The 13,387-nt window shown below is 33.5% G+C and overlaps 1 protein-coding gene across 6 annotated transcripts; it reads left to right on the top strand.

Annotated features, from left to right (window-relative positions):
* Positions 1 to 4,372: 4,372 nt before the first annotated feature.
* On the top strand, positions 4,373 to 13,269 carry LOC122606489 (eukaryotic translation initiation factor 3 subunit M-like). Of its 6 annotated transcripts, none has more exons than XR_006324917.1 (6): positions 4,381 to 5,312; positions 7,767 to 7,890; positions 7,963 to 8,175; positions 8,255 to 8,393; positions 10,789 to 10,899; positions 12,599 to 13,269. XR_006324917.1 is itself a non-coding variant. In XM_043779346.1 (5 exons), exons 1-5 carry the CDS (start codon positions 5,231 to 5,233, stop codon positions 9,404 to 9,406), a joined length of 672 nt encoding a protein of 223 aa, XP_043635281.1. In that variant the 5' UTR covers positions 4,373 to 5,230; the 3' UTR covers positions 9,407 to 9,516. The 6 variants fall into 6 exon arrangements, 2 of the variants coding, with proteins under 2 accessions (XP_043635281.1, XP_043635282.1); XR_006324916.1 differs by having other exon boundaries at positions 12,595 to 13,269; XR_006324919.1 differs by lacking the exon at positions 12,599 to 13,269 and adding an exon at positions 11,648 to 11,927.
* The last annotated feature ends 118 nt before the right edge of the window (positions 13,270 to 13,387 follow it).

Below are 13,387 nucleotides of genomic sequence, written 5' to 3'. Positions count from 1 at the left end.
TCTCTCCATCTGTATGGATACTTTGTGGGGACATCTATGGATTATCAAGTAGTGAGTTCTAACCTTAGGAGGATGTGGAGATCCTATGGTTTAGTTGATATCTCTAAGAATGCAGCTGGATTTTTCTTTTTTAAGTTTAAAGAGGAGCATGGGATGAGAGATGTTTTGGCAAATGGACCATGGCTTATTGAAAATGTACCTTTGATTTTGAATGAATGGGAGCCTGGAGTTGGTGTTCAAAAAGTTGAGCCTGCAATACTTCATTTCTGGGTTTGTTTACATCAATTGGGGCTAGAAATGTGAAATGGTTTCTGCATTAGCAAACTGCTAAGCTATATTGGAGTTCCTTTATTGATGGATAAAGTTACAAAAGATAGATGTGTTAATAGAACTAGAAGAATGGGTTTTGCTAGGGTACTGGTTGAAGTTGTGGCTGATAAAGAATTACCAAATGAAATTGAGGCAGTGTTTCCTGGTGTGGGGAGGAATAAGGAAAGAATTGTTAGGTTTCCAGTTACATATCAATGGAAGCCTCCTTTGTGTGTTTTTTGTAATACTTTTGGACATTCTACTAAACAATGCAAATTGAGACCAAGGATAGAGGAGGAATTGGCTGCTGAAGTTCTTAAAAGTGCTGCAAAAGTGAATGTGGTGAACAGTATTCATATTGATACACAACAAGATTTTGATGATGGTTTTATTAGAGTTGAAAGAAAGAAGAAAGGAGGTAATGCTCAGGGTTTCCATTTTGGTGAAGGTAATCAGGCTAGGCAACAAAGTAATGGAGGGTTTAATAATAGAAGGCAACAGGGTTATTCTGGGGATGAGAGCTTCAAGAAACAGTAGGGACTGAATGTTGAGTTGGAAGAACAAAGTAATAGAAAGGGCAGAACAAGTGTTTTTCATAGAGTGGGGAATAATGGTAATAATGTATGGGTTCAAAAGAATATTAATAAGGAGAAGGAGTTTAAAACTCATGGTAATCTTGGTGCAGCAAAGGACAGATTACAGGAAAATAATGAAAATTCTAATAAAATTAAGAAGGTTAATAAATATAATCAAGGTAGGGCCTTTAATTCAGATATTAATAATGGTAAAGGTAAGAATTATGTGGAGTCTGTAAAGTGGAATGGTAAGGGAATGGATAATAAGTCTGGAAAAGGTTTGAATAAGGATTTGGAGGGAAACAGAAGTGGTAATTTAAGAGATGCAGTAGTTCAACATGATTTTGTTGAAAACTCTAATAGATTTGGTGTTCTTTTTGATAATGCTGAAGATGTAGATATGGAGGATGAGGATGAGGATGCTGAGTGGGATACTGAATGTATGTTATATGAGTTTCAGAAAAAAGAGGTTATGGTTTTTGTCAACTCAAGTCAGGAACCTGAAAAGGAAATATTGGAGAAATGGTCTAAAAAACAGTATGCATATTATTTGGAAAAATGTGATCAAATTGGTTTGAAGGTTGTTTTGGAGAGTGGTGAGGTTGAGTCTGATAATGGTGAAACTGGTCAATTTATGAAGCTGGATGGTGAAGGTAATTTGGGGGTACCACAAGGGATTCAAGGTACTAGTAATAATCAAAATTGTTAAAAAGATGATACAGATTCTTTCTTGGAATGTTAGAGGGGTATCTAATCTCTCTAATTAGGATGAGGTAATGAGGTTAATGCAGGAGAATAGTTTTAGTTTATGTTGTTTTTTGGAGACTCATGTATATAAAAATAAATTAGTTAAAGTAGCTAATAGATTACTTGGCCACTGGAACTGGATATCAAACAGCTCTTTATGTGAATGAGGCACAAGAATTCTATTGGGTTGGGATCCAAGTAGTGTTACTTCGTGTGCTGGCAATTAAAATAGGGACAATTACATACATCTCCTCTAAAAGTTTACTAATTGCGTATATACCCAATCTATATTTAAATTTACAAGTACTTACAATTTATCTAATTATATTTAGAATATTAAAATTATTCAAACTTCGGATAGTTTTGCCCTTTCATCTTTAATAATCATCTAGATGATTCAAGCTAATTCATGACTATCACCATCCAAATGATTATTAAACATAAAAGTATAATGAAAATGGATATCTAAATATTAAATGTTGTAATAATAGAGAACATGTCAGAAATTTCGACTACAAGTTTTTTTAAAAACAGAATACTAAATATTACGTGGTTTGATCATTTGTACGTGTGCCCCTTAATGTGTTGTTTATCATTAGTAAACTGCAGGTGATAACATATTACGAAAAGGTAGAACACAAAAATGAATCAGAATTGTGACTTTGTTTAATTTAAAGGATTCATGATCAATAACAAATTACTACACCACAAAAATGGAATATTAAAAAAAAATACTATGAGATCAAAAGATGAAAAATATTACAAAACATTCTTATAATGACAAAAAAATCATAAAACCACTTACAATTGTTGATTGGAAAGCAAATACCAATTATGAAAGAAATGTTCGTATTTTGACAAGGCGCAATGACCTAAATGGAGGAAGTATTTGCCTATTTGGTTTAATCTTGAATGAAAGAAAAAGGGGTATAAAGGTCGTTAAGTAAGAAAAGCTAAAAATGAGGATAATTGTACATTTAAAAATAGATTGTGCATATACGTAATTAGTAAACTTTTAAAGGGGATGTATGTAATTGTCCCATTAAAATAAAAAGTAGTTAAATATAAGTCTCAAATTGGTGTCCATTACAATAATTTTTTTTAAAAATTACCATGATTAAAGAAGGTATAATAAATACATAAAAGAGTTACTATAATTAAAATATCTATGTTTGACTTTTAGTTTCAAAGGTTGAGATTAATTTGAACTTTAATTTGAGTAATCAAGATCAAATGTTAAACTTATTTTTTTCTCTTAACTATGGTGGCCATATATATATATAATATGATGATTATGATTATAAACTAAAATTTAATCACATACGTAATTATGAAAAGTTGTTTTACAGTTAGGATTCTTACCAATGACAATCCTTCTTACTCCCCAACTTATATCATCTAATTAACCTTTATCAATATATATATTTACGGTTGTTACATAATATATTATTTTTGCTTGCTGTTTATCATGCTGCTTATCATGTGTTTTACTCCATCAATTAGATACATGGATAAAGGTTTGATAGTAGTTCCTACTGGAGATTTGATTTTGATTATTATTAATTATGATCTACGTACAATCAAGGTAAACATCTTAGTTCTAAGTTTTTAACTATAGGTCAATTTTGATATTTTTTTTTATCACAAAAGATTAATTGAACTAATTACTGCCACATGATATTCCGACTTAGATTCACAAATTAGATTTATTACTTATCTACTATCTACTATTATTTCTATATTGATATAGTATAATAAAATATGTTCTTAAATTAATTACGAATTGATCTGTAAAATTAAAAAATATGCTCACGTATGTATGCTTTGCTTATATAAATCTTTGTGGTTTGTGTGTATTTAAAATCGTAGTACGAGTATTATGCTATAGATAAGTAGTATCTTTGTCGGTGCTAATGATTATGAAACTATAGTCTATATTCACCAGAGTTAGTTCTATCGTATTTAAGATAGTGCATCGAATCTTATATATTAATGTAAAATAAATAAGATAAGATCTTGACCTTTAAATCATAATAAAATTGATACACGAAGATTTACGAAGTACATATAAATATATTAATGCACAATGATTTTCACGATGCACGATTTATTGAAAAAAAATTTATAGTTTTATTTGTTTTAATTTAATACTTACTTTATTATACATAAAACCTTAATACAAACATAATAGGCGTTAAACTTATCATTGTATATTGGATAAAATTATTTAGTTTTTGTCTTATCCAACACATTGTACTTGGATGACGTCTAAAACAACTATAAAACTAAATTTTCAAATATTGCATATGAATTAAATATTTTACTAGCCACACATTGTATTGCTGATATTATGGTTAACTTTACAAACATGTCATCACATTTTAGGTGGGTTGTTAGAGTCCTTACTTTTTAGTGTAAAAGATTAAATTTCAATCTTTAGTAGTGAATATAATTTAAGATTATTTGAGATATATAGTTTTAATGTTTGATGTTAAAAGAAAAACTCTCCAACCATGCGTTTTTATTATATGAAAGACCAAATGAAATTACATGAGAAAGCCGTGCATCCTGCACAGGTATTAATACTAGTATAGACCTATAAGAGATGGGTTTTTTTTTTTTTTTAAGTCTTTTTACTTACTGAAAAATAAAAAGAATTACCCTCGTCAAGTATTTATTAAGATTAAAACAGGCCACGTAGCTGAATGCTAGTTGAGTTTTACAAACGTCCATGTACAAAAGTGCCCTACAAAAAACCAAAATAACGACCCCAGCCTTCTCAATACTAGACAACTATAACTCGACTACTCCAAGAATTAAACTGAAGTGATCGGTAATACGTAATGACCAGGTGTTGTCCACCTCGCTTTGCGAAGCCTTTGTTTTTGCAATTTCGTTCACACGCAATTGAAAGACAGACGCCGCAAAAAATATCAAGAAAAAATAGTCTGCCCCGAAATATATAGGATCCATGGTCACGTGAAGTATATAGCGAAAATATGTTTGTTTGCTGCTATTTGTTAGCTGAAAATCGCTGCTAGTGTACATTGCACACAACCTGTTCGCTTTAATGCCTGAATGGGAGTAAGGATTTCATTGATTGAGTTTATCCTTAGTATATATTGCTTTAATTCTTGATTGATAATTGTTTGGGTAAAAACGAGTCCAGAGGAACATATAAAAACTTGAAGCATGTTTTCAAGTTTGCGGGTTACTCTTCGTATTGTGATACGGTTTTAGGATGGAACCCCAATGTTACCTGTTTTGACAGCTTCATATCTAATTCACATTATCGATTGCAACCATTTGGTGGTTCAACACTTTGGCCCGACCCGGCAACCCGTCTATTAGTTAACTGAGTGATGCTACTGTTATAAACATTTATGCATTTTATGAGGAGAATATTACTGTTGATTATAGTGTTTAAATTCAAATTTTCTCAATACTACACATCTCTTGGCAATGAGGCTGAACATCGAGATATCTCAATCTGTCCTCCTTTTGATCAATTTATTAAGAGGTGCCAAGAGTTAGACAAGATGACGGTATAGGTAGCTGAAGCACAAGTGAGTAGTTTGTGTGTGGAGGCACATGAATGTATGGTTGGTGGTAGATGGTTTGATTTGGCTTCATTGATGCTTACTTCTGCTGATTTGGTCTTTCCTAAAGCGTCTGAAAAAGGTTTTTATGCTCCGCCATTCTCGTGTTGTTTTAATTTTATTTATTTCATATATATACTTTTGATTTGCATTATGTTACGTTGTAGCGTGGTTAATGATACAGATTGTTTGTATTTCTACTTTTAACTAAGTAAAATTATGCGTCTGCGATTGTGTTGTGATTCAAGGTGCTGTTGATGCTTAGTATTGGAACTACATGCTTTAGACTTTAGACCAATGTTAATTACCTGAAGTAGTATAGATAGTTAATCACTCATCGGTTATAAATGGTGATATAAGTCTGGACCTATAATTGTATGACGTTTGTTCTGTTACCGCCGATAATAGTGCAATAAGATGTATTGATTTTTGAGATGTTGCTTCTGTTACCATTATTCTCTATCTCTCTTCTTGTATAATGCTGGTTGGTTAACTGATGCGGATACGGGTCTATGAAAGTTCACGGAAGTGGGCTATCTTTTCTTAGTGTGCAAGATTAGATAACTATCCAATTCATTATTTTAGTTTATCTTAGTTTAATTTCAAATCTTTATTTATTTTATTTTTATTCCTTTCCTTTTTTTTAGGATCTTTGGAATAGTATTTATAGGAGATAAATTTCTTGTAGTTTGATAGTTTTGTTTTATTAATATTGAATGATAAGAACTTTGTTCTTGAACCTTTATGGTTTATTTAGTCTTTGATTTAATCTATTAGCATCGAGCCATTTGATTGCGTGTGAAACTGCATCAGTTAGCATCAGAGCTCAGGTTGATTCAAATGGCTCTACGTGAAGAGAGTTACATTTCTTTTCGCAGATTTGCCGACCGAGGCAACGAAGAGAGTGTTTTTTATTCACGTGCTCATGGAGATCGTTTCTACCAAAATCGTAGATTCGCCGACCGAGGCAACGAGATGGTGGACCGTGACCCACGGGATATCTTTGAGATAAAACGACTCCGGAAACGAGTCCGAGATCTTGAAATACAACATAAGATCAGGAAAATCCGGAAAAGGATTCGCGATCTCGAGCTGCAACGGGAGACAAGGAAGGAAACCGAATCGATAGACGTCGTCTAGGACGATGTGAACGAGGAAGAGGAGTATCCTTCTTTTAATTCCAATCCCCGGTTCTTTGAACCAGTCTATCGAGTTTTTTTAACGGAAAACACACCGAGGTTCGATGAAAATGAGGATGAGTTTGGCTATGCTTCTCCTCCGGTCTTTGATATATATGAGGAAGAAGAAGAGGTTTCATCAGGTATGTATCAGTTGTCACCTGTGATTGGTGAATCTTTTGAGAACAAGGTTGAGGTTCCGTTAGGTAGTGGTGGTAAGGCGCTAGGTATGGATGATCCAATATTTTGGCCTTCAAATACGGAAAGTTTGAATTCTGAAAGATATAAGATATCATTTTCTATTAATATGGAATTTAAAATCAGAACTGATTTTACAATAGGTGGTAAAAATATTGAATGATAAGAACTTTGTTCTTGAACCTTTATGGTTTATTTAGTCTTTGATTTAATCTATTAGCATCGAGCCATTTGGTTGCGTGTGAAACTGCATCATTAACACTCTGTTGGTTTGGCATGTGTATTTTCAGTCTTCTGTATTACATTATTCACCTTGATTTCCCTTCATATATATATATATAATAGTGTAGAGATCCAGAGAAAAGGTTCTTAAGGAGAGAAGGTCTTTTTTTTTTTTAGCTTGTTTTTTTAATATTTTTTCATTTTTTCACTTTTTTCATTCTTTTTTTAATTAACTCAATCCATAGAAAAATTTTAAAAAAATTTAGAAAAAAAAATAAATTCCAACCCGAGTTAGTAAGTTATACATGTAAGGGTACGGTACGGGCTTCTCCCTTAAGGATATTAATAAAGGGTAGCTGGTGGGAGTGATAGGTCATTGAGGGTGATAGGTCATAGGGGGTGATCGGTGATGGGGTGATCTACTTACGGGCTTCGCCCTTAGCTATCATGGCTCCGCCATAGTATGAAAGGCTTCGCCTATAGCTTACGGGCTACGCCCCTTGAAAATAAAATATTTTTAAAAAAATTTAAAAATTTTTATATGAATTTGGTCACTTAAAGAGAGAATGAAAAAAGTGAAAAACGGAAAAAAAGTTCAAAAAAAAAAAAAAGCTAAAAAAGTAAAAAACGAAGCTTCTCTCCTTAAGGTACCTTCTCATTTGATCTCTATCCTATATATATATATATATATATATATTGCTATTTATTTATTTATTTTTTTTAATATAAACTATGAGATATCTGCAGTCTTCTTTTTGAGACGCATCTCATCTTTGGATGCCCTGGCACCCATTTTCTACTAATTCTTTAGATACGAAAACCAAGACGTTGTCGATTTAATGCTTCTTTAAGTGATACTTAAACGGTTATACAGCTGTTGATTTAGCTTTCTTTATAAAAAAAAAGTTTCTAATCTGGCATTTGTGTTTACTACTCAGATCTCGAGTGCATTTTCACTATCATCTGCAGTCTTGTTAAGAAGCCTGAAAGCCTTGACGAGTCACTGGAGATTGCAAAGATTGCCCAACAACCAAATGAAAAACCTGCATTGCGATTAAAGATGTAAGTTAATTTATTATATCATACCTTTTGAACAAATCATCTTCTCGTGTTAATTTCATCCAACTTTTACAGCTTGTTCAATCTGTACAACATGTTAGAGAACCCTTACGGAAGGTTCCTTGTTTATATGAAGGCCCTTGAAGTGGCAGACAATGGGAAGGTCACAGAACATATCATTTCTTCCTTTAAAAAGATAGACACCTTATTGAAGGAATGGAATATAGGGCTGCAGGATCAAAGAGAACTTTTCCTTGCCATCTCTAATATTTTGAAGGAACTCAAGAGGTATCACTAACCGATATGGCTTTCTGAATTGAACTGGCTTTTACTTTGACTCGAGTAATCTTTTTTAATGGAATTTCAGCTCAGCTAAAGAGAACTTTAAATTCCTGACCAAGTATCTGGCGACGTTCTCTGGTGAGGCTACTCATGATATGGATGAGGCGAAGGAAAAAGCTACTTACACCATTATTGAATTTGTCAAAGCACCAGACATGTTTCAGGTACCATAAAGCGACTGTGATCGGGTAACAATATATGTGATCAGTTAATTACTAATTAATGAATTGTTTGATCCAGTCTTAGAGTCTCCCTTAATACGTGGTTCTGACATATCCTTGCAGTGCTTGTGCATGTCTCTTTATTTTAAGCAGTAATATATGAATTTATATATATAGGATGCAAATTGAGTTTCATGCATGGGGTTGAATTCTGTAGTAGGGATTGTGCTGTAACTTAAGCATATAAATTAATTTATTGAAAAAAGAAAAGAGAAGAGAGATCGTTTGTTATAAGGTTTGCTTAGCCAGCTTACATTAAATGAGTTCTATTGCACAGAGGAACACATGACAAGTCCAAAGAACGATATGTGGTGTAAAATTCTTGAAATAATTCCTTTACTTACATAATCAATGTACATTCTTACATTCAAATTTAGTTGTCTTTTCTTGCGAATGCTATTTTTTAAGTTTTAATTGGACAGGAAGGATAAACTATCTTTATGCAATCAAGTAAAGGAATTACTGAAGTATAAATTTCAGAATATGAGAACAAGATTATCTAATCTCGTTGGATGAAATTGGAAGTTTGGAAAGTGTAGGATGAGTGCCTGAAACTGGTTAGGATAAGATATATTAGAGGCTTCAGTAGAATTGGGTAAACTATACTTTGGCACGTGACTTTCCTAGGTATTTTGTGTAGTTTAAATGATTGGCATGGATTCGGGATTGTAGGTTTAGATGATTGTGGTCCTGTGTCAGGGCCACATTGTAACTTACTCTTGTGTTGCTAGCATGGTAATGTTTTGTTTTGTATTTTTCAATTATCTTGGCTTACTATCTCTGTTTTTAAACCCGGATATACTCGGTGAAAATGTTGATCATACTGCTCAATATTCTCGCAGTGTGATCTGCTTGATATGCCTGCTATAGCACAAGTGGAGAAAGACGCTAAGTATGCACTAGTTTATCAGCTTTTAAAGATTTTTCTGACTCAGAGGCTGATAGATAACCCTTAGAGGGGGGTTAGGCTCCAAGAAACATAGAGACGAGAGAGAGACAATTACTTGCCAAATATTTTCTTCACTAATTTCTTAATGCAACAAAGTACAATTTATAAAGAAAACTAAAGCAGTTAACTATTCCTAATGCAATGCAGAAATGGAAAATGCTATCCTAAATACATGCACTTTATGCGGATAAACGTGGTTTACATAATATGAAAAGTAAATACTTTAATTAACTAACATGTAAAACTATAAATCATGAGACTGCTTTGTTGACCACGTCTATAACCAATAGAAACGTATCAATACTCCCACCCTGAAAAAACGTCCTTGTCCTCAAGGACGGGTCGATTCCACCATGGTGGTCGCCATTCTTGTCTTCCATTGGTAAGGGTATCTTTATTCGTCAATGGCAAAACGGGAGGAGCGTGTGGTGCATTGTGGACAGATTGTTTTGTCGGGTCACATGTGGAGATAGTTGCTTGGGTGGTTGAGGTTTTCGGGTCCATCCTTCGTTGCTTTGTGGTGGAGCGAGGGTTTGTTTTTGAGATTCGTTTGGGTTCAGTTTTTAGGACCGCTTTGCTGGTTTTTGAGGCTGGTGGTTTCAGTGATGGCGGGGCAAGGAATGGTGTTGGCAGAACTGTTTTTGGTACCGGGGAAAAGGTCGTTAGCATGGTGGTAGTAAAGAACTTCCATGTGAGGGGTTGAGGACCACGATACCAAGAATTGAACCAATAAAAAGGTTCATCATCAAAGAACTCAACTACATATGAAAGCCGTTCTTCATCAGAAAGCGCATAGAGGGAAAAGTAGTGTTCAACCTCACAAAGCCAATGGGCAGGATTGGAACCGGTGAAGCGAGGTAGAGATACCGAAGAGGGCTCGAGTTCTTCCAAAGCCATGGAGGCTAAGGATGAATGAAAGCACCCATGATAGATAACCCTTAGAGGGGGTTAGGCTCCAAGAAACATAGAGACGAGAGAGAGACAATTACTTGCCAAATATTTTCTTCACTAATTTCTTAATGCAACAAAGTACAATTTATAAAGAAAACTAAAGCAGCTAATGCAATGCAGAAATGGAAAATGCTATCCTAAATACATGCACTTTATGCGGATAAACGTGGTTTACATAATATGAAAAGTAAATACTTTAATTAACTAACATGTAAAACTATAAATCATGAGATTGCTTTGTTGACCACGTCTATAACCAATAGGAACGTATCAGGCTGAGTGCATATCTGGATTTTCATACAGCAAATCTGAGTTACTTAAAAGCTATGGTGGTTACCAGTATTGGATTTAACTTTTCTTAATCGGCTGCTTGTTCCTGTTTCAAATGACACTGGTAGGTATCTTATTATTTTCCCCCCTTCTTTTGGCATTGTCCAGGTCTTGTTCACGAAGATTGTATAAGCTAAAATGAGGTTGATGTCAATTGTGGATCTTGCCTCCGACGAATCTGGCCAAGTTTCTTATCTTTCTGTCAAGGACACTCTTCAGGTAGGCAATCTGACTTTAGGTTTGAGGTGTCAAAGAAGGTTGGGTAACAGATTATAATGGGTCATCCTTTAGTAGTTTAGTGTGGTAAATATGATTACAAAAATGCCTGTTATTGCAATAATAGTTATTTCACTTATTTGCTCTTTGAATAGAAAAGGTTACAAGGTTATACTCGTTAAAAATAGACTGTGGAAGACTATCAGTTGTTTGACCAAATTTTGACTTATTCATCGCTATTTCTTTTTGTTTTGACCCATTCATAACCTGCATCTTTAAAGACAATAGTAATAATCTAAATCTAAATCTTTAATTATTCTTTTATTGTTACTATGATTTTAAGTTTTGATTAAAACACAATAATGATCTAAATCTTTCAAGAAACTGGATTTTGGAGGTTTGTATGCGTTGATTTAAAGTAAAAACACACAAGACTTGTCACTCTGGATAGTCAATCCATGAGATGAGATAAAAGCGGGGAAATTTCGACAATGGGTGACTTCAACATATAGTTAACCAACATTTTTTGGTTCGGTTTTGCTTTTAGCGCAAAACGGATCTGAATTGAGCCATGTTCATGCCTACTATAATTGTGGTTTTTGTTTAATTGAACCTTAGGTTTGAAAGTGAAACACGAGCAGAGTATTTGATAGCCTATATACTGACTGCCCATATTATATAGGCCTTCCATGAGTTTATTTTTGGCATGATTCAAAATCAAAAAAGTCAAACTTTGACTTTTCTGATTTAGGGTTTCTCACTCCGATACTTGGTTTCTCGTTGCGATACTTGGTTTCTCGTTGCGATACTTGGTTTATCATTGCGATGGGTTTCTCACTGCGATACTTGGTTTCTCATTGCGATACTTTGGGTTCTTATTGCGATACTTGGGGTTCTCACTGCGATACTTGGGTTTCTTACTGTGATACTTGGGTTTCTCACTGCGATACTGCGTTTCTCATTGCGAAACTGTTGGGTATTTTGTGAAATTTGAAAAAAAGTTGGCTAAAATAGTATATTTTTGTTGAAAATTGAGTATTGATGTTATTTTCTCTTTATTTAATTATTAAATATTTCATTTATAATTATGATGTCATTAAATAAAATAGATGTCCATAAAGTGATTAGAAAATACCAAGTCATTAAAAATCTTATAGAAACAAGTTTACTTTATTAATATAAAAGAAAAGATTCATCGTCTTCAACAATAAAGAAAAAAAAATCTCACATAATTAGTTAAGGCTTCAAAATTGATTGTCATCAATCCGCTCTTTTATTTTCTATGGGAGAGGATCCTCTTAAGTTGAAGAAATCTAAGATTCAAATATCATATTTGAATCTTGCCCTTTAATTTTCAATATAAAGTCAAAATTTTTTCAATTTGACGAAAATAAGTTGAGGAATTCTTTCCCAATTTCTATTTACTCTCTATATACTTCAGATTAAGGGTGTGTTTGGTAGGAGGAATTGAGGCAGGAGAAATGGAAATGAAATCTATTCCACTGTTTGGTTGGCCAGAGAAATAAGTACACGGAGAAATGTATTTTCTCGGAGAAATTGTTCCTTCACGTTTTAATTTCCACTCCTTTTGTGAAGAAATGAGTTTCCCTCATAAAATTTCTCTGTGTCTTTTACTTGAGAAATTGGTTATATCTAAAAAAAAGAGTATATATTGTAAATCACGTTAATGTTGTTTAGACAGCTTGTAGAAGCAGGGGACGCTCGCAAGGTTCTTGATAAGAATCGTTTGGGACAAGAAATGGAGGAATATGAGATGTTGATGGCTGTAAGAATTGCAGCAGTTCCAATGCTCTCCCAACTCCATAGTTTTTAATACACAGTTGCCTGCGGTGCAATTACCATTACTCCGTACAATTGTTTTAGTGGTTCTCGGGCTACTTATTTTGGATACGAAAAGGGTGGACTGGAAACACGTAGTGAGTAAGCCAGCTCATCTTGAAGATCTAGACATCGATATGGGTTTTGATTCAACCGGGGGACTCAATGGTTGAGTTGTAAAAGCAAAACAAGCAAGTGTGGGTTATCTGTTTTTTGATATTGATCCGTCAAACTTTTGCTTCTTAAAGCTAGTCGTACGTATTTCGTTCAGAATTGTTGTATACTTTGGAGCCTTGGAGCTTATGGAACTTCATTTTCATTTTGATAGCTCGTTGGTTTAAGGAAAATGGAAGGTGATATGTGTAGTTTGATGAGGTTGATATCTTGGATGTATTTTGTTCGTAAAAGTTCAAGTTCGAAAATGTATTCGTGTAGTGCATTTTGTTTTGTATACATTTAGCCATATGAGAGATCATTATCATGTGTGTCAATATTTGGTATTGCAATAAGTATTACTGTATTAATATTGTACTTTGTATAGGTGTTCTAAAGTTTAATGTTGCTTCTTTTATTAAGATTTCAAATAACAAGATAATATGAGTATAAAAAAAATAGTTTAAAAAGTTTAAAACTAGATTTCAATTTTATTTCT

The sequence above is a fragment of the Erigeron canadensis genome, chromosome 7 (assembly GCF_010389155.1).
Source record: "Erigeron canadensis isolate Cc75 chromosome 7, C_canadensis_v1, whole genome shotgun sequence".
Taxonomy (NCBI): Eukaryota; Viridiplantae; Streptophyta; class Magnoliopsida; order Asterales; family Asteraceae; genus Erigeron; species Erigeron canadensis.
The sequence above is the reverse complement of the archived record's forward strand: the minus strand, read 5'-3'. Positions and strand labels throughout refer to the sequence as shown.

Coding starts and splice junctions, on each gene's coding strand:
- LOC122606489 (XM_043779346.1), top strand. CDS start 5,231: ATGGTTGGTGGTAGATGGTTTGATTTGGCTTCATTGATGCTTACTTCT. Junction 7,891..7,962: donor CCTGCATTGCGATTAAAGAT/GTAAGTTAATTT, acceptor CAACTTTTACAG/CTTGTTCAATCTGTACAACA. Junction 8,176..8,254: donor ATTTTGAAGGAACTCAAGAG/GTATCACTAACC, acceptor ATGGAATTTCAG/CTCAGCTAAAGAGAACTTTA.